Genomic DNA, 24,961 nt, shown 5'->3' with positions numbered 1-24,961 from the left:
TTTCCACTGCAGCAAGATCCTCCGCCGGGCTACTAGGGACGCAAAGACCAAAACATCGGCCTCTTTCGCCTCCTGCACTCCCGGCTCCACCCCAACCCAAAATATCGCGAGTCCCCAGCCTGGCTTGACCCTGGATCCCACCACCCTCGACACCGTCCCCACCACCCCCTTCCAGAACTCCTCCAGTGCCGGGCATGCCCAGAACATATGGGCATGGTTTGCTGGACTCCCCGAACACCTGACACACCTGTCTTCGCCCCCAAAGAACCTACTCATCCTAGATCCGGACATGTGGGCCCGGTGCAGCACCTTGAACTGGATGAGACTAAGCCTCGCACATGAAGAGGAGGAGTTCACCCTCTCCAGGGCGTCCGCCCATGTCCCCTCCTCAATCTGCTCCCCCAGCTCCACCTCCCACGTCGCCTTCAGCTCCTCTACCGACGCCTCCCCCACCTCCTGCATCACCTGGTAGATGTCAGACACCTTCCCATCCCCGACCCACACCCCCGAAAGCACCCTACACCTTACCCCCCCCCGCGGGGGCAGCAAAGAGAACACCTCCACCTGCCGCCTAGCAAACGCCTTGACCTGAAGGTACCTGAACATATTCCCCGGGGGGAGCGCAAACTTCTCCTCCAGTTCACCAAGGCTCGCGAACCTCCCGTCAATGAACAGGTCTCCCAACTTCCTAATGCCCGCCCTGTACCACCCCAGGAACCCGCCATCCATGTTCCCTGGGACAAACAGGTGATTCCCCCGCAGCGGGGCCTCCACCGAGCCCCCCACTTACCCCCTGTATCAGCCTCCACTGCCCCCAAATTTTGAGGGTAGCCGCCACCACCGGGCTCGTAGTGTACCTCGTTGGAGGGAGCAGCAGCGGCGCCGTTACCAGTGCCTTCAGGCTCGTGCCTCAACAGGGTGCCATCTCCATCTGTGTCCATGCTGCCCCCTCCCCATCCATTAGCCACTTACGTACCATCGAGACGTTAGCTGCCCAATAGTACCCAGAGAGGTTGGGCAGCGCCAGTCCCCCTCTATCCCTGCCCCGCTCCAAAAAGACCCTCCTTACCCTCGGAGTCCCGTGCGCTCAAACAAATCCCAGAATGCTGCTGTTCACCCTCCTAAAAAAGGCCCTCGGACCGAAAATGGGGAGGCACTGAAACAAAAACAAAAACCTCGGGAGCACCGTCATTTTAACGGACTGTACTCTACCCGCCAACGACAACGGCAGCATGTCCCACCTTTTAAATTCCTCCTCCATCTGCTCCACCAACCTAGTAAAATTGAGCTTGTGCAGAGTCCCCCAGCTCCTAGCCACCTGAACCCCCAGGTTCCTAAAACTCCTCACTGCCCTCTTTAGCGGGAGCCTACCAATCCCCTCCTCCTGATCTCCCGGGTGTACGACAAACAGCTCACTCTTGCCCAGGTTCAATTTATATCCCGAGAAACTCCCGAACTCAGCAAGAATCTCCATCACCTCCGGCATTCCCCCCACCGGGTCTGCTACATACAGCAGCAAGTCGTCTGCATACAGCGACACTCGGTGCTCCTCCCCACCTCGCACCAAACCCCTCCACCTCCTCGACTCCCTGAGAGCCATGGCAAGAGGCTCAATTGCCAACGCAAAAAGCAAGGGGGACAGGGGGCACCCCTGCCTCGTCCCACGGTGGAGCCTGAAGTACTCGGACCTCCTCCCATTTGTCGCTACACTCGCCATCGGGGCCTCATACAGCAACCTCACCCATTTAATAAACCCCACCCCAAACCCGAACCTCTCCAACACCTCCCACAAGTACCCCCACTCAACCCTGTCAACGGCCTTCTCCGCATCCAATGCCACCACAATCTCCGCCTCTCCTTCTGCTGCCGGCATCATTATCACATTTAGCAGCCTTTGCACGTTAGTGTTCAGCTGCCTCCCCTTCACAAAACCCGTCTGATCTTCATGTACCACCCCCGGTACCCAGTCCTCTATTCTAGTGGCCAAGATCTTCGCCAGCAACTTGGCGTCTACATTCAGCAGTGAAATTGGCCTGTATGATCCGCACTGCAAGGGGTCCTTATCACGCTTCAGGATCAGGGAAATCAGCGCCCGGGACATCGTCGGGGGCAAAAAAAAACCCCCTCCCATGCCTCGTTGAAGGTCCTAACCAACAGGGGGCCCAGCAGGTCCACGTATCTCTTATAAAATTCAACCGGGAACCCATCCGGTCCCGGCGCCTTCCCCGACTGCATGTGGCCAATCCCACTAACCAGCTCCTCCAACTCGATCGGCGCCCCCAGTCCCTCCACCTGCTCCTCCTGCACTCTTGGAAATTGCAGCCTGTCCAAAAAAACTCTCCATTCCCCCTCCCACTGCCGGCGGCTCCGACCGGTACAGTTCCCTATAAAAGTCCCTAAAGACCTCATTGACCTCTGCCCCCTGCCGCACCACATTCCCACCCCTATCCTTCACTCCACTGATCTCCCTAGCCGCGTCCCGCTTACGAAGCTGATGCGCCAGCATCCTGCTTGCCTTCTCTCCATACTCGTAGACCGCTCCCTGCGCCTTCCTCCACTGTGTCTCCACCTTTCTGGTGGTCAATAAATCAAACGTGGCCTGCAAGCTACGCCGTTCCCCCAGCAATCCCTCCTCCGGGGCCTCCGCGTACCTCCTATCCACACTCAACAGCTCCCCCACCAGTCTCTCCCTCTCCCTCCTCTCCCCTCTCTCCCTATGGGCTCGATTGGAGATCAGCTCCATCCTAATCACTGCCTTAAGAGCCTCCCACACCATCCCCACCTGGACCTCCCCAGTATCATTGACCTCGAGGTACCTCCCGATACATCCCCGAACCCTCCTACACACCTCATCAGCCAACAACCCCACGTCCAGACGCCAAAGTGGGCGCTGGTCCCGCACCTCCCCCATCTCCAGATCCACCCAATGCGGAGCATGGTCCGAAATTGCAATTGCCGAATACTCGGCCTCCTCCACCCTCGGGACCAGTCCCCTACTCAAAACAAAGAAATCAATGCGGGAATAAACCCTGTGCATATGGGAGAAAAAAGAGTACTCCCGAGCCCTCGGACTCCCGAACCTCCAGGGATCCACTCCTCCCATCTGGTCCATAAACTCCCTCAACACCTTGGCCGCCGCCGGCCTCCTGCCTGCCCTTGACCTAGAACGATCCAGTAGGGGATCCAGTATTGAAGTCCCCCCCATGATCAAGCCCCCCACCTCCAGGCCAGGAATGCGGCCCAACATACGCCTCATGAAACCAGCATCATCCCAATTTGGGGCGTACACATTTACCAACACCACCCTCTCCCCCTGCAGCTTACCGCTCACCATCACATATCTGCCGCCACTATCAGCCACAACCTCAGACGCCTCAAATGCCACCCTCTTCCCCACCAGGATCGCCACCCCCTGGTTCTTCGAGTCGAGCCCTGAATGGAAAACCTGCCCCACCCACCCCTTCCTCAGACGGACCTGGTCCGCCACCTTCAGGTGGGTCTCCTGGAGCATGGCCACGTCCGCCTTCAGCCCCTTCAGATGCGAAAACACCCGGGCCCGCATAACCGGCCCATTCAACCCCCTCACGTTCCACGTAATCAGCCGGATCAGGGGCACCCCGCCCCCCTCCCCCGTCGACTAGCCATAGCCCATCGACTGCTCGCCCCTGGCCAGCACCCATTCGGCCCGTTTCCCACGGCGATAGAACCTCACCCCGACCCCCCCCTGACCCGCACCAACCCCACCCTGGCCAATCCAGCAGCAACCCAATATCCCCCCCCCCCCCCCCCCCCCCCCAACCCAGGCTAGGACCCCTCCTAGCCGCGACGCTCCCTCCACAGTACTCCCGTGAGCCAGCTGACTTCTACTGACTCCGGCAGCTCCCGCTCTAACTCCGACCCTTCCCGATATGAGGTCCCCCCTCCTCCCCTGCATCAGCTCCTTGGCACCGCTTCGGCGCGGGAAAACGGGTCTAATAACCACGCCCCTCGCCACCAGCTCCACCCCCCTCGTCCCGCAGGGCGGGAAACCAGAGAAAAGCCCGCGCTGTCACACTGCCCCACCCCACCAACGCAGCTCCCAAACAGCAGTCCCAACCCAACCATCAACTCCGTACAAACAAGGACACAGATCAACCACAAACCCCAGTACCCCCCTTAGAACACAAAACCATAACCCACATCGTGCAAAAGCGAGAGAAAAAACAGAAACAAACAGAATAACCAGCAACAGCGTAAACAGTGATACAGAAATAGAAAAACTCCCACAGCCCCCAATCTCTAGTTCGAGTCCAACCTTTCAGCCTGCACATAGGCCCACGCTTCCTCCAGGGACTCAAAGTAGTAATGCCGGTCCTTGTAGGTGACCCACAGGCGCGCAGGCGGCAACATGCCGAACTTCACCTGCTTTCCGTAGAGCACCGCCTTCGTCTGGTTAAACCCGGCTCTCCGCTTGGCCACCTCCGCACTCCAGTCCTGGTAGATACGCACTACCGAATTCTCCCACTTACTACTCCTCACCTTCTTGGCCCATCGCAGAACACACTCCCGGTCACTGAACCGATGGAACCGCACCAGCACCGCCCGCGGGGGTTCATTCGCCTTAGGCCGCCTGGCCAGTACTCTGTGGACCCCCTCCAGCTCCAGGGGCAGATGGAAAGATCCTGCCCCCACCAGCGAGTTCAGCATCACGGCCACATAGGCCGGCAGGTCCGACCCCTCCAGCCCCTCCTCGAGGCCCAGGATCCGCAGGTTCGTCCTCCGTGACCGAAGCTCCATCTCCTCAAACCGATCTTGCCACTTTTTATGAAGCGCCTCGTGTATCTCCACCTTCCCCACAAGGGCCGAAACCTCCTCCTCGTGCTCAGAGGCCTGCTGCTGCAACTCAAGTATTGCTGCACCCTGGGTTGTCTGAGTCTCCAGCAGCTTACTAGTCGTCACCTTCAGGGATTCCAACAACTCCCCTTTCAGCTCCGTAAAATAGCGCAGAAGGGCCGCCTGCTGCTCCTCCGCCCACTGCCTCCACTCCTCAGGGGCTCCACCGGCCGCCATTTTGTCCACCTTCCCCCACTTTTCCAGGGGAGCTACTACCGTTTTTCTCCTCGCCCCACTCCGAGTCCGCACCATAAATCCCGGGGGATTTTGCTGCAGACCCCTTTGTCCACCGGGAATCGTTGAATCAGCGCTGTTTGGGGCCCTTAAAAGAGCCCACTAGTCCTATTAAAGCGGGAGCTGCCGAGCGTGCGGCTTAGCTCCGCATAGCCGCAACCGGATGTCAGCTGGCGCCATTGATGATGGGAAAGTTTGAGGATGCGATGGACAGAGGTGCCTTGCAGCAATCGATGGTGCAGCCCTCCATCTCATTGTTGCTTAAGAAGGACAAGGATCTGGTGAAGTGTGGGTCGTATAGGCTCATATCTCTGCTGAATGTGGACATCATATATTATCAACAGTGTTGGCATTAAGGTTGGAGGGCTGCCTTCCAAATGTGATTGGAGCAGACCAGACGGAGTTCATAAAGGGAAGAGAGTTGTCCTTGAATTTGAGGAGGCTGTTGAATGTGGTGCTTTCTCCAGAAGAGGGAAGGGAGGCGGAGGTGGTGCTGGCGTTGGATGTGGAGAAGGCATTGGATCGGGTAGAGTGGAGTTACTTGATGCCGGTGTTAGAAAAATTTTGGATTGGGCCGAAGTTTGTGGCGTGAGTGCAGCTATTACGTAAGAAACCAATGATGAGTGTGCACTCAACTAGTATGAACTCAGGGTACTTTGCATTGCACTGAGGTACGAGGCAAAGATACCCCATTTCCCCTCTTCTGTTTGCATTGGATATTGAGCCCTTGGCCATTGCCTGAGGAGCTTGGGGTTTTGGAAGGGGATAGGGTGAGGGGGGGTGGGGAGGGGTGGAGCATAGGTTGTCCTTATAAACAGATGACTTGCTGTAAATTTCGGTGCCGAGCTCTTCGGTGGGGAGCATAATGGGGTTGCTTCAGAGATTTGGGATACTTTCAGGGTTCAAATTGAATTTAGGGAAAAGTGAGTACTTTGTGGTCTCCTGTCCGGGTTGGGAGCGAGAGTGGGGGGGCTGCCATTTCGTCTGGCAGCATCTCATTTTAGGTATATGGGGGTTCAGGTAGCCCGGGATTGGGCAGGCCTTCGGAAGTTTACTTTCACTAGCCTCGTGGGGAGGTTGAAGACAGATTTGCTGAGGTGGGCCAACCTCCCTCTGTCTCTGGCAGGCCGGGTACAGGCAGTAAAAATGAATGTTTTGTACTTATTTCAATGTCAGCCAGTCTTTTTGCCCAAGGCGTTTTTAGGGGGTGGACAGGCTGATCTCGTCATTTGTTTGGGTGGCAAAAGTGGCTAGCATTAGGAAGATGGTACTGCAGAGGGGATGGCAGGCAGGGGTGGGGTTAGGCCTCCCAAATTTGATATATTATTATTGGGCGGCAAATGCAGAGAATATTCGGGGATGGAGCAGGGAGCAGGCGCTTTGTGGGTGAGGATGGAGGCGGACTGTTGCAGAGGGGCTAGTTTAGCACACAGGGCTAAATATCTGGCTTTTAAAGCAGACCAAGGCAGGCCAGCAGCACGGTTCAATTCCCGTACCAGCCTCCCCGAACAGGCGCCGGAATGTGGTGACTAGGGGCTTTTCACAGTAACTTCATTGAAGCCTACTTGTGACAATAAGCGATTTTCATTTTCATTTTTCAGGATTGGGGTTGTGGTCAGCCCCAGGGAAGTATTCATGAGTCCGGTGGTGGTGGCTACGTTGAAGATCTGGAGACAATTTAGGCAGCATTTTAGGTTGGGAGCTAGGTCCGAGGGATGCCAATTAGGGGGAATCATGGGTTCGAGTCAGGGAGGATGGACGCAAGGTTCCGGGGATGGGAAAAGAGGGGGATTAAGGAAATTAAGGATCTGTTTTTGTGAGGGTGATTTGCGATTTTGGAGTAGCTGGGCGAGAGGTATGGGCTGGTGCGGGGCGAATGTTGCAGGTATATGCAGGTGCTGGACTTTGCGAGGAATGTCTTCCCGGCCTTTCTGATAGCACCTGCCTCCCCGTTGCTGGAGGTGGTAATGTTGGAGAGGGGGACCATTTTGGTGATTTATGGGAGGAATTTGGAGGAGGATGAGATGTCCATGGAGAGGGTTAAGGCCAAGTGGGAGGAAGGGTTGGGGATGGCGCTGGAGGAGGGACTGTGGTGCGAGGTGCCGTGGAGGGTAAATGCCTCGACTTTGTATGCAAGGCTGGGGCTGATACAGATGAAGGTAGTGTACAGGGCACACCAAAAAGTCTAGGATGAGCCTGCTGTTTGAAGGGGTGGTGTATTTCTGTGAGCAATGTGAGAGAAGCCTTGCGAACCATGTACATAAGTTTTGGCCCTGCCCAAAGCTGGAAAGGTTTTGGAGGACGGTGTTCAACACCATCCCGGGAGTCATACATGTGGATGTAGAGTCTGGTCACCTAGAAGCTATATTCGGGGTGTCGGACCGGCCGGAGCTGCAGGCGGGAGCAGATGTCTTCGCCTTCACCTTTCTGATCACTCGTAGGCGTGTCTTGTTGGGGTGGAGATCAGCTTCTCCACCCTGTACTTTGGCGTGGTCGGGAGGACCTGCTGGAGTTTTTGACTCTGGAAAAGATGAAATTTGCTCGAAGGGGGAGGCAAGTGATGGGTTCTACAATTGTTGGGGTTTATCTATCATGCATTTTCGGGAGTTCGTTACTGTTGAGGGTGGGGGAGGCTTGTTGGTGGGTTGGGGTTTTGTGGGGTTGGTGTAAATTGTAAAACTTGAACATTTGTGGAATAAAAATACTTTCAAAATTTTTTTTTATGGCAGAGCTGGATAGATAAGTCGGGGCTGAAAGATTATTGGGGTTAGGTGGAAATGTGAAGTTGAGATTACAGTCAGAGCAGCTATGATCTTATTGAATGGCAGAACAGGTGCAAGGGGCCGAGTGGCCTGCTCCAGCTCCTAATTCATATGTTTGTATATCTCTTAACCATTTTTGCTGTAGGGAGAAAAATCCCCAACCTCTCGAGTTTCTCTTCATTCCTAGTAGCATCACAGTCAATATCTGCTGTGCCATTTCTATTTGTTTTTATTGTATATAATTGTTGCAGTCAGATGCTCAGAACAGCAGACAATATTCCTACTGTTGCTTAAATAATTCCACAGAAAATAACAAGCCAAGCAATAATAATGTAAGATTTGATAGATAAAAGGTATTTCATTCAATTGCCTTTAGGGAGGCCAGAGAAGCAGTTGGCAAATTTCACATGATTAGTGGAAGGTATAGACTTTCGTGGTTAAATGACCTCTTTGTATTCCATTCAATCTTATGGACTCCTATGCATTCACTGGTTTATTTGATTATCTTTATCTCTTTCTCTTTCTACCCTTATAACTTAAAAACCCAACACTGATAGTACAAATACAAAGGGCTTTTTTAAAACAAGTAATTGACAAACTATTAAGTACTTTTGCTGCTTTCACATATCCATTATTCTGTGGTAGAAACTTGCTACGTTTTTATTTTGCTTGCGATTTACTAATATTATTTCCTGTATCCTCCAGTTCACCATTCAAGGTTTAAGTTAAAAACTTGCATACAGTTTGCATTATTGATGTTGTGTCACATTTTTGAGATATATCCATCTAAATCCATGTTATAACACAAAAGTTCAGTTCTATGAGCATTGTGAGCCACATGCTTCATGCATCATAGGGGTGTGGTGCCAGCCGCTGGCTGGTTTTTGGTGGGGGGGGGGGGGGGGGGGGGGAGGAGCGGTGGAGATCTGGGGATGGCAAGTGGGACCGGTGCCAGAGGGCTGATGCCAGCTCACCTGTGCAGCCATGGTGGAGGCCGTTGAACTTCTTGCAGCACTGTACGGCATGCCTCCTGGTTACACTTCACGAGCTGATGGCCGCTGCCACCACCTCCCAGGTGGCACCAGCTGACTTGTGGCTTACCGTCCGAACCCCTTGGGTAATAGAATGTCCCATCGCGACTCCGCAGCATCCAATAATCGGCTTAGGTCAGCATCACTTAAACGTGGGCTGGTCAGTGTGGTGGCATGGCTGTGTGCTGCCTGGGGTTTGCTCGGAGGGAGCGGTTTAATAATAATAATAATAATCTTTATTGTCACAAGTAGGCTTACATTAACACTGCAATGGCGTTACTGTGAAAAGCCCCTAGTTGCCACATTCCAGCGCCTGCTCGGGTACAGAAAGGGAGAATTCAGAATATCCAAATTACCTAATAGCATGTCTTTCGGGACTTTGGGAGGAAACTGGAGCACACGGAGGAAACCCACACAGACACAGGGAGAACGTGCAGACTCCGCATAGACAATGACTTAAGCCGGGAATCGACCCTGGGACCCTGGTGCTGTGAAGCAACAGTGCTAACCACTGTGCTACCGTGCCGCCCATATGTGCTGCTCCCCCTCATTAGCCAGGAGCTGTCGGGCACGGTCCAGGTGAATCAGCTGGTTGGACAGCCATTTCCGCTGTGAAACCCATGGGGGATCATTACTGGCCTTAATTGAAGTTAGATACCAGTCGCGGTTTTGCCGGGTCGGCCATCGGAAAGCACCCGGCAAATTGCACTCGCGACCCCACTTAGTACTTCTCCCGTCAGATCGTTCCCAGAGAGTTTTGCAGCACCGAAACAAGCCTTTCAGCCCATTGTGTCTGTGTCGGCCATCAAACATCTAGCTATTTAAATTGCATTTTCCAGTACTTGGCCCATAATAGTCTTGTATGTTATGACATTTCAAGTGTTCATCTAAATGCTTCTTAAATGTTGTGAGAGTTCCCGCCTCTACCCGCCTCTTCCCACCTCATTAAATAGTAATGATACTCATATTCTATTTCTATCTTTGCTAAGTAATAATGTTTCAACGTTTGATGCTTTACCTCACCACCCACGTCCTTTGCAATGAACGCCAAATACCAAAATCATCTAATTTCTGTTTCTTGCTTGTTTTCACATTGTTTCTGCTGGACTGATTGTGTAAGTGTCTTTTCCATCACCTATCCTTTGCTTTGTCATTAATGTCTCTGTGTGGCATTCACACATAGGGGCGAATCTTGTTGAGACATCGGGGTCTTGCCTGTATGGAGTGCCGACGACAGACCTGTGGGTGCCTCTTTACAGGATGGTCCGCTGAAACACACGACAATCGGCAGGGGCTGGTTTAGCACAGTGGGCGAAACAGCTGACTGTAATGCAGAACAATGCCAGCAGCGCGGGCTCAATTCCCGTACCGGCCTCCCCGTATAGGCGCAGGTATGTGTCAACTAGGGGCTTTTCACAGTAATTTCATTAAAGCCTACTTGTGACAATAAGTGATTATTATTATTATAATCAGGCAGCGGCAAGGCCACCGGCAGTTTTGGCCTCCTCATTTAAGGAAGGATGTAAATGCATTGGAGGCAGTTCTGAGGAAGTTCACTCGAGTGATACCAGAAATGGGTGGATTGTCTTATGAGGATAGATTGGACAGATTTGGGCTTGGTTCCACTGGAGTTTCGAAAAGTGATTGAAGAATATAAAATCCTGAATGGTTTTGACAAGGTAGACATTGAAATAATATTTCCCCTTCGTGAGTGAATCCAGAAGTAAGGGGCACTGTTTTAAAATTAGGAATCACTCTTTTAGGACAGAGATGAGGATTTTTTTTTTCTTTCAGAAGGTTGTGTGACTTGTGGGATGGGCATAATAATAATAATAATAGCACGGGGATGGTTGGCACAAACAATCTGTAGCGAAGTTTGTGAGGTGCATTTAAGAGAAGGCCTGCAAACTGAAAAGATTCAGAGGTTAGGGAACTGGTAGGGAACTGAAGAGGCTGAGTGTTTAGAGCACCAATGAAGTAGAGGGAGATTGGAACAGAGGAGATCTGTGAGCATTGAAGAAGGCTAAGTGTAGCACTAAGATAGTACCTACGTTGTTGGGGTACTCTTGGTGTGTAAGTGTTTTGTATCTGGAGATACATTCTTGCTGGTTCTGTATCACTTGATGTGCAATGATGTTAGGAGTGTGTTTGCATGGGGTTTGAGCATCTTGATTGTATTGAGCAACACCCTAAATAAACCTCTCATCTTGTTTTACAAAAATGCAGAGTGTGGGCACCTCTTTTTGCGGGAACAAAGACTTATAACAGTAAGGCATGGGGATATTCAAAGGTTGAATTTTAGAAGGAATGAGGGCAAAGGGGTCTATGAGCACTAAGGAAAAATAATGCTTTCAGGATTATGTAGGATAGAACGGGGTTCTAGTTGCCTTTGAGGCAAAATATGGTTGAAAGTACTGAGGGCCTCATAAGGCATGGAACAGCAGAGGAGAATTACTGAAAAGATTTGATGGGGCATGCATCAATTAAGAGAAATGTATGTGCTGAAAAAGATAAATGGGGATATGACATATTTTATAACATTGACTATAGTTTTCATAAGTTATATTTAGAAGCAGATACTTCTATATCTATTACAACTTTCTGCCTAACTACTGATTTGGGGCTGGTTTAGCACACTGGGCTAAACAGCTGGCTTGTAATGCAGAACAAGGCAGTAGCGCGGGTTCAATTCCCGTACCAGCCTCCTCGAACAGGCGCCGGAATGTGGCGACTAGGGGCTTTTCACAGTAACTTCATTGAAGCCTACTTGTGACAATAAGCGATTATTATATTATTATTATAAAGAAATAGTTTGCATACAAATAAAGCGTATTATGAGAAATCATGCTGCTTTAGTACAGTACAGTCCCGCTGTTTGCTGGGGTTACGTTTCCATAAATCTCGCAAATGATGAATTTGCTTTTCAATGGGTGTTAATTAGATAGTTGCAGCGATGCGAGGACGGGATTGGTTTGTGTACAGCAAATTGTGGTACCTATACATGACAGACAGGGGGAGCCTCTGAACATTACAAAACGTGTATTGAAAATTTAAAAAGAGACAATCCTCATTTAAGAAAAACATGAATTATCTCAAAACTGGCAGACAAAATCGGTGAACATTTCAAAATTGAACAGGGTAGTTATTGTAGCTCTGGACCAAGAGATTCCGACATTTCCTGTTTAATCTCTCCATTCGGGCTGCACTTCAGCCACAACCATTCCAGACACCGCTCTTCACCCCTTTCGGAAAGGTGAGTAATGAAAAGAAAATTAAATGTCCACGCCATGACTAATGGGGGAATGTATTTCCAGAAACTTCAACACCATCCCCCTGTTAAAACACATTGAGGTATCTGCTCCATCATAGCTGCCGTCTCCTCAGGGAAAGAAAATGCAGATAAATGAACAATTGTTCACGCAAAGGGTATGCAGTGTACTGAGGCTTATACGCGGGTAAGCGAATACGTGAACAAAGAAGTTGTGAAAGGCAGGTTCAGTAGTTCACCTATGGTGTACTGACTTACTGGAAATACTGAGATTAAAGAATTGATATATCTGTGGCGGGAAGGGAGGTAATATCTGTGCCAAAAATGACTTAGCTTTGTAAGAGTTGAAGTTATTTGTATTTTTTTTTATATTCTATAGGACATGTCAGCTAGAGGATCTTCTGCACAGCTACCAAAAGCTTACGATCCAGAACCTGTATCAAAGTATGGAACACTGGATGTCACTTTTGATTTTGACTCACAAGCACAGAAACTTTTGGTAACAGTAACAGCTGTTACAGACATTCCAACATATAGTCGAACTGGTAACAGCTCATGGCAAGTACATCTTGTGCTTCTTCCCACAAGGAAACAAAGATCAAAAACAAGTGTCCAGCGAGGGCCTTGTCCTGTCTTTACAGAGGCCTTTAGGTTTAATCGTATTGAGTCTGAGATGATTGGTAATTATGCAGTGCGATTTAGGCTCTACAGTATACGTCGTATGAAAAAAGAAAGGATTGTTGGTGAAAAGGTATTCTATCTCACCAAGCTAAATCTACAAGGCAAGATGTCCATTCCAATTGTGCTGGATCCCTGTGGCAGCCTCACTGTAAGTAATTCAAATAAAAATGAAACGGTTGTATTAATTGTAAATGTACTGTGCTCTACATTATTGGTTAAAGTTTGATCACTGCAATAAGTCTACCAGAACCACTGCATAATGGTTCAAGCATGAAAACAATTATGTGTTACTTTCTTACATGCCAATTAACAAATGTTATGGGCGCGATTCTCCGCACCCCACGCCGGGTGGGAGAATCGCGGGAGGGCCGGGCAAATCATGACACGCCGCCCTGGCAACCCCGCGATTCTACCCCCCCCCCCCCCCCCCAAAATGGCGTGTCGCGTTTTGCGACAGGCCGCTCGGAGAATCGCCGCTCGTTGTTTCTCACGGCGACCAGTGATTCTTCGGCCCGGATGGGCCGAGTGGCCTGCCGAACCCGACCGGTACACGCCGGCACCAACCACACCTGGTCGCTGCCGGCGTGAACAGCCGGTAAGTGTGGGGCCTGTGGGGGCGGAGGGAGGATCAAGCACCACGGGCGTGCTCAGCAGACGTCTGGCCCACGATCGGTGCCCACCGATTGTCAGGCCGGCGTCTGTAAACGACGCACTCTTTTCCCTCCGCCAGCCCGCAAGATCAAGCCGTCATGTCTTGCGGGGCAGCGGAGGAGAAGACGGCAACCGCGCATGCGCGGGTTGGAGCCGGCCAACCTGCGCATGCGCGGCTGACGTCACTTCGGCGCCGCCAGCCGCATCATTCCCGGCGCGCCGCTTTGACGCATGCGTCAAGGCCGGGCGCTCGGGATTCACGCGCCGCCACTCCTAGCCCCGGGGGGGGGGGGGGGAATAGGGGGCGAGGAGCGGCCTTCGACGCCGGAGTGAAACACTCCGGGTTGCACTCCGGCGTCGGCACTCAGTCTCCCATTGGGAGAATCGCGCCCTATATTTTGATTTCATTTTCTGCAATATCTCCTCTACATATGGTCTTCAAAATGACAAGCTATACAAACTAATCAGATGACATGACTTTTCATGACCCACATATATAACAATGAGTGCTAACAGAAATACATAGGGCAAACATAAAAAACACAATATGAATACATTGACACAGGCATCGGGTGAAGCATACAGGAGTGTATGATTAGATGTGTGAAGAGATCAGATCAGTCCATAAGAGGGTCGTTTAGGAGTCTGGTGACAGCGGGGAAAAAGCTGTTTTTGAATCTGTTAGTGTGTGTTCTCAGACTTTTGTATCTCCTGCCCTTTGGAAGAAGTTGGAAGAGTGAATAAGAGCCGGATAGGAGGGGTCTTTGATTACGCTGCCCGGTTTCCCAAGACAGCGGGAGGTGTTGACAGAGTCAATGGATGAGAGGTGGATTTGTGTGATGGACTGGTGGTGTTCACGAGGGTTGTGTCTTAAAATAAAAGTAAAATCATGCTGCCTAGGAACTGCTCAATATTTTGTCTTTCTAGTGTTCACAAATTATGGGCGGCATTCTCCCCTACCCGGCGTGACGGAGGATCCAGGAGTAGGGGAGTGGCGCCAACCACTCAGGGGTCGCGCCTCCCCAAAGGTGGGGAATTCTCCCCACCTTTGGGGGCCAGCCCCGCGCCGGAGCGGTTGCCACCAGAAGACCAGCGCAAAAAACCGGCGCCCCCGGCAGCGGGGCTGGCCGCTGACGTCACTGCCGGCGCATGCGCGATGTGGGGTTCTCTTCTGCTTCCACCATGGCGGAGGCCGTGGCGGTCGCGGAGGAATGTAGTGCACCCAGGGAACTGGCCTGGAGTCTGAGCGGGGGGCCCTGATCGCGGGCCAGGCCACCGTGGGGGCACCCCCCGGGTTTGATCGCCCCCCCGCCCCGCCAGGACCCCGGGGGCCTGCTCGCGCTGCTGAGCCCGCCGTTCCAGAGGTGGTTTAAACCTCGGCGGCGGGAGAGATCGGAGTGGCGATATTCCACCCCCGCCACTTCCCCTGCTGGGGGTCGGAGAATTTCGCCCATATATGTCATATGATAGATGGCGACCACATAAATGTCTAACTGCATTCATTAATGATGATCCATACATCGGTAAAACTGGCCATTTAAAAACATTATTACTGCATTGACCTACTGATGGTGACTCCGATACATGCAAACAAAAAAAGAGCACAGACTGACTAAAGGCTCCATAAATGTTGACACAACCCAAAAAATCTGACAATTCACAAAAAAGCCCTGAGTGTAGTCTGTAGTATGCAATTATAAAAGAAAGAATACATTTGCATTAGCTAAGCAGTAATTTAACTTTAAAGCTGTAGCCCTTGCACTTTACATACAGGGACAGCACAGTGATTAGCATTGCTGCATCAAAGCGCCAGGGACCCGGGTTAAATTCTGACCTTGGGTCACTGTCTGTGTGGAGTTTGCATGTTCTCCCCATGTCTGTGTGGTTTCCTCCGGGTGCTCTGGTTTTCTCCCACAGTCCAAAGATGTGCAGGTTCGGTGGATTGGCCATGCTAACTTGCCCTTAGTGTCCAAAACGGTGGGGTGGGTTACTGGGTTACAGGGATAGGCTGAAGGTGTGGACTTGGGTAGGGTGCTCTTTCAAAGGACTGGTGCAGACTCGATGGGCCGAATGGCCTCCTAAACTATAAATTCTATGATTCAACAATTCCGCCTCCGGTGCCTGCGAATACCTCCTACCCACCTGCAGAATCTCATCCACCAGCCTTGCCATCTCTGCTTGTTGCATCTTTTCCCTATGTGCCCGGATCGATATAAACCCCCCCCCCCCCCCCCAACCCTGGACCACTGCCTTGAGCGCCTCCCCTAGCATGGCAGCCAAATCCTCACGCGCATCATTTAGTTCCACATACCCCCGGATGGCGGCCCTCACCCGTTCGCACACTTCGTCATCTGCTAACAGCTCTACATCCATTCTCCACTGCGGGCACTGTCGCTACCACCCGGTCCACTTGCAAGTCCACCGAGTGCGGTGCATGCTCTGAAACCACGATCACCGATTACCCCAAATCGACGACACCCGCCAACGGCGTCTTGTCCACCACAAGATAATCAATTTGCGAGTACACCGTGTGTACATGGGAGAAGTACGAGAACTCCTTCGCCCTCGGCTTCCCAAATCTCCATGGATCAATCTCCATGTGCTCCATGAACCCCTTCAGCTCCTTTGCCACAGCCGACAACTTCCCTGACCTCAGGTTCGACTGTCCAAACCTGGTTCAGTGACCCTGTTAAAATCCCCTCCCATGATCAACCGGTGCAAGTCCAGGTCCAGGATCTTTCCCAACACCCGCCTCATAAACTCCACATCATCCCAATTTGGGGCATAAACATTTATCAAAACCACTGGCAACCCCACCAGCTTCCCACTCGCCATCATTAACCTCCCTCCCGAATCTGCGACAATGTTCCCCACCTCAAACGCCACCCATTTATTTATCAACCGCCACCCCTTGCGTCTTCATATCTAATCCCAAATGGAAGACTTGCCATACCCACCCTTTCCTTAGCCTTGTCTGATCCCCGATCTTCAAATGTGTTTCTTGCAAAAAGGCCACGTTCGCCTTCAAGCTCCTCAAGTTCACCCATTCAGCCGTCTCAAGCGGGAGTGGGGTTCCCCATGTGACCACCCCACTCCCCCGTCCCCTGCTGATCAACCGTAACCTTTCTTGGGCCAGCCCCCAGCCCGTGTCACACGACCCTCCAGGCCCACCATCGGATGCCCACCGTCACCATTCCTTTTCTTGCTTTGCCACAGTAATCACATCTTTGTCAGCAGACCCCTCCTCCCCACCCCCCTCCACTGAGCAAAACAACAATCCCATTCCCCCTTACTACGTTAAGCACCGGGCCACCCCCACTGTGCTCCCTTTAACTAGCCCGCCCAGCTAGCCTGCCAGCTCCCGCCCAAGGCGCCTGAGCCTGCTACCCCTACCCCCCCCCCCCCCCCCCCCCCCCCCCACACACTTGCATACTTCTATAGGACAAACAACAATGGAACAAGGAAAATGGTGCACTCACCCCCAATGCTCCCCAAACATCCTGCCACCGAACCCAACAAAACATCTCAAAGGAGAGAAGTTTTCCGACAACCAACCGGGTACAACATAACAAACTTCACCCTTCACCTGATTGAACCCGGCTTTCCTCTTTGCCAAGTCCACGCCCGGGTCCTGATACACTGGGAGCTCATTTCCTTCCCAGGTGCACCTCCTCATCTGCCTCGCCCACCTCAATATCTTCTCCATATCGAGGAATCAGTGGAGTCGCACCACCATAGCCCTCGGCAGCTCGTTCACCTGCATCTTCCTCAGCACCCTGTGCGCCCGGTCGACTTCCAGGGGTCGGTCAAAGGCCTAATTCCCCATCAGCTTCTCCACCATCTTGGCTACATACAAGCCAGTGTCCGCTCCCTCAATGCCTTCAAGTATCCCCACGATTCTTAGGTTTTGTCTCCGGGAGCAATTGTGAAGGTCCTCCACCTTCTCCTTTAGCCACTTCTGGGTCTCCCGCATCATTCCAATCTCGGCCGCCAACCATGTAAACTGCTCCTCGTGCTCCCCCACCGTCTCTTCCACTTTCCGAATGGCTTGGCCCTGGGGCTCCAGCCTCTGTTCCACCCGATCAATTCCAGCTTTTAATGGTTCCTCTGCCTTGACTAGGTCATCCTGGGCTTCCCTCCTTGACCTGTGGCGAACGAAGATTCTCTTGCTCCAGCTGCTCCCATCTGTACCTCATAATATTCTGTTTGCTGACTAAAACAAATGATGAAGTATGGCTGATGTAGTGTAGTGATGATAGTTTTCCTCTTCATTGGGATAGAGGCATCTCGCTAGACTGGATAGCTTTTTACTCAGAGATTTAAGATGAATTCTCACCTGATAGGAGCTGCTGAGCAGCCAAACGCCATTTCCTGTATCTGCCTGCAGGTCAGCTGTCTTCTTTCTTCTTCCTTTCCTCTCTGCGTTTCCCCTCTCTGGTTTAAAGCTGACTGTTTTTATACCCTTCTTTGCTGCAAGATTTCTTTCATGTTAGGCAGGTTTTTGAATGACCACAGTGATCTAATCAGTTGATGCATGACCTCATCCATTGTGGCCACAATTCACGGTGAGGTAATTAGTTCAGTACTTCGGCAATTTATGCCCTGACCTTTATATTTAAATAGAATTTATTATTTTTATAATAGGGCACAGTAAAGGCTGAAACAGTACAAATATCAATGTTTGATCATGCTAAATGCTTTAGCAATGTCCTTTTGTTCTGGGGTCAAAGTTCCTTCTGCTATTTACTGAGGCCAGCTAATTTATCTCCAGGTTTAATTAGTTCATTGACGTGTGTTAAAAAATACAATTACCTGCTACAGTTGTCAAGAGAAAATGGTTCGGTTCTCTCTTGTTTGAGACATTGATTAAGAAGGCGAATAGAGTTTTGACCTTCATTGCTAGAGGGATGGAGTTTAAGACTAGGGAGGTTATGACCCTGGGGGTCACCACCAACAGTCTGTCTTGGTCCACTCATGTTGATGCAACAATCAAGAAAGCCCAGCAGCATCTCTACTTCCTACAGAAGCTAAAGAAATTCAGCATTGTCTGCATCATCTCTCACAAATTTCTACAAATGTGCCATAGAGAGCATCCTATCCGGCTGCATCACAGCTTGGTGTGGCAACTGCTCGGCCCAAGTTCGCAAGAAACTGCAGAGTGTGGTAATTCAGCCAATGCGTCGCACAAGCTTCCCACCCTCCCAATGATTCTGTCTACACCTCTCGCTGCCTCAGGAAAGCAGACAGCATTGTCAGAGACCCCTCACACCCAGGCTTTGCCCTCTTCTGGACCCTTCCATCAGGTAGAAGATACAGGAGTCTGAAGACCCGCAAATCCAGACATAGGAACGCTTCTTTCCCACAGCTACTAGACGCCTCAACGACTCTCTCTCGGACTGATCTGTTCCCTGTAAGAACACCATTCACGATGCCCTATGCTGCTCTTGCTCATGTATTTGCTTTGTTTGGCCCTTGTTCCGCACTGTGACCAATCACTATTTGTCAATGGACTTTGTTGATTATTCTTTTGTCTACTGTGTTCGTTCCCTTGGCTGCAGAAAAATACTTTTCACTGTACTTTGGTATATGTGACAATGAATGTATCAATCAATCAAAAAGGAAGGTCATTGATGAAAAAGGTAAAGATCATTGGGCCTGAGTCACTCTCCCCACTCCTCTTGAGTTCAGCTTTTTTGTCCCTGTTTGAACCAAGGCAGTAATGAGATCTGCAACTAAGTGGTCCTGGTGGAACCCTCAGTGAGCAGATTATTGCTGAGTAAGTACCGCTTGATAGCGGTGTCGACTCCCCTTTCTTCACTTTGCTGTAGATCAGGAGAAGACTGATGGGATGTTGGCTGGGTTGGATTTGTCCTGCTTTTGTGGCCAGGAAATATCTGGGCAATGTTCCACATTGCTGGATGGATGCCAATGTTGTAGCTGTACTAGAACATCTTGGCTAAAGATGCAGCTAGTTCTAACGGCAGCACGGGAGCACAATGGTTAGCATGGTTGTTTCACAGCACCAGAGTCCCAAGTTCGATTCCCGGCTTGGGTCACTATCTGTGCGGAGTCTGCATGTTCTCCCCGTGTCTGTGTGGGTTTCCTCCGGGTGCTCTGGTTTCCTCCCACAGTCCAAAGATGTGCAGGTTCGGTGGATTGGCCATGCTAAATTGCCCTTAGCGTCCAAAAAAGGATAGGTGGGGTTACTGGTTTCAGGGATAGGGTGGAGGTGTGCGGCTTAAGTGGGGTGCTCTTTCCGAGGGCCGGTGCAGACTCAATGGGCTGAATGGCTTCCTTCTGCACTGTAAATTCTATGTTTTATAAAGCACAAGTCTTCAACATATTTGCTGAAATGTTACCAGAGCCAATAAATAACTTTGCAGTGTCCAATGCCTTCAGCCGTTCCTTGGTATCACATGGAGGAAATTGAATTGGTTGAAGACTGGTATCTGTGATGCCGATGATATAAGAAGAAAGTGTCATTGTCACCAACACTGAGAATAGCTTCTCATTCTAAATTTGTTAATTGAATTACTTGTTAAGGAGAATATTGTGGGCGCGATTCTCCGCCCCCCACGACGGGTCGGAGAATAGAGGGAGGCCTTCCCGACATTTTTCCTGACCTCCCGCTATTCTCCCCCCGCCCCCCCCCCCCCCCCCCCCCCCCCCCCATGGCCGCCCCACGACACGAATCGCTGCTCGCCGTTTTTTACGGCGAGCAGCGATTCTCCCGTATCCGATGGGCCGATTTCCCAGGCCTTTACGGCCGTTTTCACGAACTCCAACACACCTGCTCTCACAGTTCGTGAAAACGGCCGCAAAGTGCCGTTCTCGAGAACCATGGCACCGATTGGCATGGCCGCACCACGGGGGTCCGAACCCGCGCACTCTTTGTTCCTCCACCGCCCCGCTGGATCAGTCCGCGGGGCGGCTGAGGGGCATAACGGCCCACACATGCGCGGGTTTCACGCATATGCGTGATGACGTCATCCGCGCATGCGCGGGTGGGAGCCGTCCAATCCGCGCATGCGCGGCTGACGTCATCGTGCGCGTCAGCCGCCGTTACCCTTGGCGCGCGGGCTTAGCGAAGTTCGCTAAGCCTGCGATGCCGAGGTTCACGGGGCCCTGCTGCGCGCCCCGATCGGGAGGGGGCGCGGAGGCTGCCGTGAAACACGGCCAGTTTCACGGCAGTCTTCACGACTCTCCGCATTTGTGGAGAATCGCGCCCTATAGCCCTATTGCGGGAGAACACCTCAGAGGACTCATACAATGAGGCTCATACAATCTGGGTACAGCTCAGGAACAGGAAGGAGGCAATTATAATGTTGGGGGTTTATTTTTATTTATTTATTTTTAAATAAATTTAGAGTACCCAATTATTTTTTTTCTAATTAAGGGGCAATTTAGCGTGGCCAATCCACTGCCCTGCACATCTTTGGGTTGTGGGAGTGAAACCCACGAAGACACGGGGAGAATGCGCAAACTCCAAACGGACAGTGACCTGGGGCCGGTATCGAACCCGGGTCCTCGGCTAACCACTGCGCCACCATTCTGTCCAACGTTGGGATTTATTACAGGTGCCCCAACTGCCTGCGAGAGGTAGAGGAGCAGATAGGTAGAGAGATTTTGGATATCTACAAAAGTTGTTGTGGCAGGGGATTTTAACTTCCCCTATATTGACTGGGATTCACTTAGTGCTCGGGGCTTGGACGAGGCAGAGTTTGTAAAGTGAATCCAGGAAGGTTTCTTGATGCAATATGTAGATAGTCCAACGAGGGAAGAGGCAGTACTGGATCTGGTATTGGGGAACGATACAGGTGGTTGAGGTTTCAGTAGGGGAACATTTTGGGAGTAGTGATCACAATTCCGTAAGTTTTAGGGTACTTTTGGATAGCATGAGGGTTACCCTCGTATTAAGGTGCTAAACCGGGAAAGGCAAATTAAGGTAACATTAGATAGGAATTGAAGAATTTGGATTGGGTGCGGCTGTTGGAGGGTAAATCAACATCGAACATGTGGGAGTCTTTCAAGCGACAGTTGATTAGAATTCAGGAAAGTCACGTTCCGAAGCGAAGGAAGGATAAGAATGTCACGTTTAGGAAGCCTTGAATAACAAAGGATATTGAGAACCTCGTCAAAAAGAAAAAGGAGGCTTTTGTACGGTCTAGAAGATAAAAAGTAAGAGGGTGGCCAGGGAAAGGATTGGACCACTTAAGGACAGTGGGGGGGGAATGTATGTGTTGAGCCAGAGGAAATGGAAGAGGTACTAAATGAGTACTTTGCATCAGTGTTCACCAAAGAAAAGGACTTTATGGAAGGTGATTAATCGAAAAGGAGGAGTTTTTGGGTGTTTTAAAAGACATTAAGGTAGCTAAGTCTCCTAGACTGAATGGGATTTAATAATAATAATAATAATCGCTTATTGTCACAAGTAGGCTTCAATGAAGTTACTGTGAAAAGTCTCTAGTTGCCACATTCCGGCGCCTGTTCGGGGAGGCCGGTACGGGAATTGAACCCGCACTGCTGCCTTGTTCTGAATTACAAGCCAGCTATTTAGCCCAGTGTGCTAAACCATCCCCAGAATACCTCAGAATACCCCAGAATACTCCAGAATACTGAGGGAAGCAAGGGAGGAAATTGCTGGGGCCTTAACTGACATCTTTGTCGCCTCATTGGTTGCAGGTCAAATCCCAGAGTATCATAGAGAATAGCTAATGTGGTACCACTATTTAAGAAAGATAGCAGGGATAATCCAGGAAACTATAGGCCAGTGTGCCTCACGTCGGTAGGTAAATTATTAGAGAGAATTCTCAGGGACATAATTTATACCCATTTGGAAACAAATGGACTCATAAGTGGTAGACAATATGATTTGTAAAGGGGAGGTCGTGCTTCACTAACTTGATCAAGTTTTTTGAGGAGGTGACAAAGATGCTTGATGAGGGGAGGGTGACGGATGCTGTTTACGTGGACTTCAGTAAAGCCTTTGACAAGGTGCCTCATGGCAGACTGGTACAAAAGGTGAAGTCACACAGGATCAGAGGTGAGGTGGCAAGATGGATACAGAATGGCTCGGTCATAGATGGCAAAGAGTAGCAGTAGAAGGGTGTTTTTCTGAATAGAAGGTTGTGACTAGTGGTGCTCCACAGGGATCTCTAGTGGGGCCCTGTTGTTTGTAGTATACATAAACAATTTGGAGGAAAATGTAGCTGATCTGATTAGTAAGTTTGCAGATGACACCAAGGTTGGTGGAGTGGCATATAGTGTTGAGGATTGTCAGAGGATACCACATCACATAGATAGGTTGGAGACTTGGGCATAGAAATGGCAAATTAAGTTTAATCCAGACAAATATGAGGTAATACATTTTGGTAGGTCTAACATGGAGGGGAAATATACCGTAAAACTCTTAGGAATATAGAAAGTCAGAGAGATCTGAGCATGCATGTCCACAGATCTTTGAAAGTGACAACACAAGTGGACAAGGTCTTATGGTCTTATGATATGGCACTAGGACATGCTGAGGGTTTTGGCCAAGGGTGGTGTCATGACTGGTCCAGGCTTGGAGGGCCGAAGGGCCTGTTCCTGTGCTGTTTTGTTCTTTGTTCTTTGCCAATTGAATCCAAGTTCCACCAGCTGCTATGGTGGGATTTGAGCCAGTGTCCCCTAGGCCTCTGGATTACTAGTCCAGTAACATTGGTACCACACCACTGCTTCTACCGTGACAATCTGATAGTTTTGTGATCAAATGGCTGATGCTAGTTTTCTTTAGAATTTAAGTTCCCCAACTGCTGTGGTAGGATTTGAATTCTCTCCAGATCATTAGCCCAAGCCTTCAAATTACTAGTCCAGTAATATAACCACTATGATACTATTCCAACATGTGATTAATGCTGCTCTTATTTTGGGGCCTGAACAATTCACTACTTTTATTAACAATTTAGATATGGGATAGGATGTTTGTGGATGACACAAAGAGAGGTGGCAAATTACGAAGATATATTAATATATTGAGGGCAAAATTGGGGGAAATGGATTTCAATGTAGGTGACATGATCCACTTTGGACCTAAAAAGGATAGAGCAGGGTACTTAGAACATAGAACAGTACAGCACAGAACAGGCCCTTCGGCCCTCGATGTTGTGCCGAGCAATGATCACCCTACTCAAACCCACGTATCCACCCTATACCCGTAACCCAACAACTCCCCCCCCCCTTAACCTTACTATTAGGACACTACGGGCAATTTAGCATGGCCAATCCACCTAACCCGCACATCTTTGGACTGTGGGAGGAAACCGGAGCACCCGGAGGAAACCCACGCACACACGGGGAGGACGTGCAGACTCCACACAGACAGTGACCCAGCCGGGAATCGAACCTGGGACCCTGGAGCTGTGAAGCATTTATGCTAACCACCATGCTACCGTGCTGCCGTACTTCATATATGATACTAGAAACACTTGAGGTCTAAAGAGGCTTGGGGGTCCAGCATTAATAATAAGGATAACATATATATATATAGCACCATAAAGATAATGAAACATCTCAAATCACTTCATATAAGCATTGTAAAACGAAGTATGACTCCTAGCCACATGAGATATTATGGCAAAATACTAAAAGCTTGTTCAAAGAGGTATGTTTTATAATATGTTTTAAAGGAGAAATGTGTGGTAGAGAGCTAGAGAGGTACAGGGAGGGGATACTAGAGCTTGTGACCACGGCAGCTAAAAGTGTGGGCCAATACTGGTGGAGCAATAATAATTGGAAATGTACAATAAGTCAGAATTAGAGGAACAGGGGGTAGCGCAGTGCTGCCTCAGGGCACCGAGGATCCGGATTCGATCCCGGCTCCGGGTCATATCCGTGTGGTGTTTGCACATTCTCCCCATGTTTGCGTGTGTTCAGGTGGATTGGCCACGCTAAATTGGCCCTTAATTGTATAAAAACTTATTTGGATACTCTAAATTTAATAAAAAGAATTAGAGGAACAAAGATCTCTCAGATAATTGTGGAGATGGAGAAGAGTACAATGATAGGGATAGGCAGTGTGAGGAGATGCCGGCGCTGGTGATTTCAAATCAACCTGGTATCTTGAGACTTCCTACGGGGATAGGCAAGGCCATGGAGGGATTAAAAACTAGGATGAGAATTTTAAAATCGAGGCATTGCTTGATTGGTGGCCAATGTAGGTCAACAAGTGGCTGGGGGCGGGAGGGGGTGCGGCGAGTCGCAGTTATAAGAGAATGGGACTTGGTGCAAGTTAAGGTGGGCAGTAGAGTTTTTGATGACTTCAACTTTACAGAGGGTAGAATGTGGGAGATCAGCCAGGAATCTGTTAAAATAATCAAGTGTAGAGGTAACAAAGGCCTGTGGATTTCAGCAGCAGATGAGCTGAGAGAGGGGCGAAGTCTAGCAATGTTATAGAGGTAGAAATAGGTGATTTTAACGATGGCATG

At 50.3% G+C, this 24,961-nt stretch overlaps 1 protein-coding gene across 3 annotated transcripts in view; it reads left to right on the top strand.

The window, feature by feature from the left end:
* syt14a (synaptotagmin XIVa) overlaps window positions 1-24,961 on the top strand; it is a 271,602-nt gene that overhangs the window by 198,554 nt on the left and 48,087 nt on the right. For all 3 annotated transcript variants that reach the window (XM_038812298.1, XM_038812288.1, XM_038812279.1), the window contains one exon: window positions 12,547-12,996. In XM_038812298.1, the coding sequence (XP_038668226.1) occupies window positions 12,547-12,996 (450 nt within the window). The remainder of the gene's footprint in view (window positions 1-12,546; window positions 12,997-24,961) is intronic.

The sequence above is a fragment of the Scyliorhinus canicula genome, chromosome 1 (genome assembly GCF_902713615.1).
Source record: "Scyliorhinus canicula chromosome 1, sScyCan1.1, whole genome shotgun sequence".
NCBI classification, from domain to species: Eukaryota; Metazoa; Chordata; class Chondrichthyes; order Carcharhiniformes; family Scyliorhinidae; genus Scyliorhinus; species Scyliorhinus canicula.
This window is presented reverse-complemented; position numbering and strand designations above follow the sequence as displayed.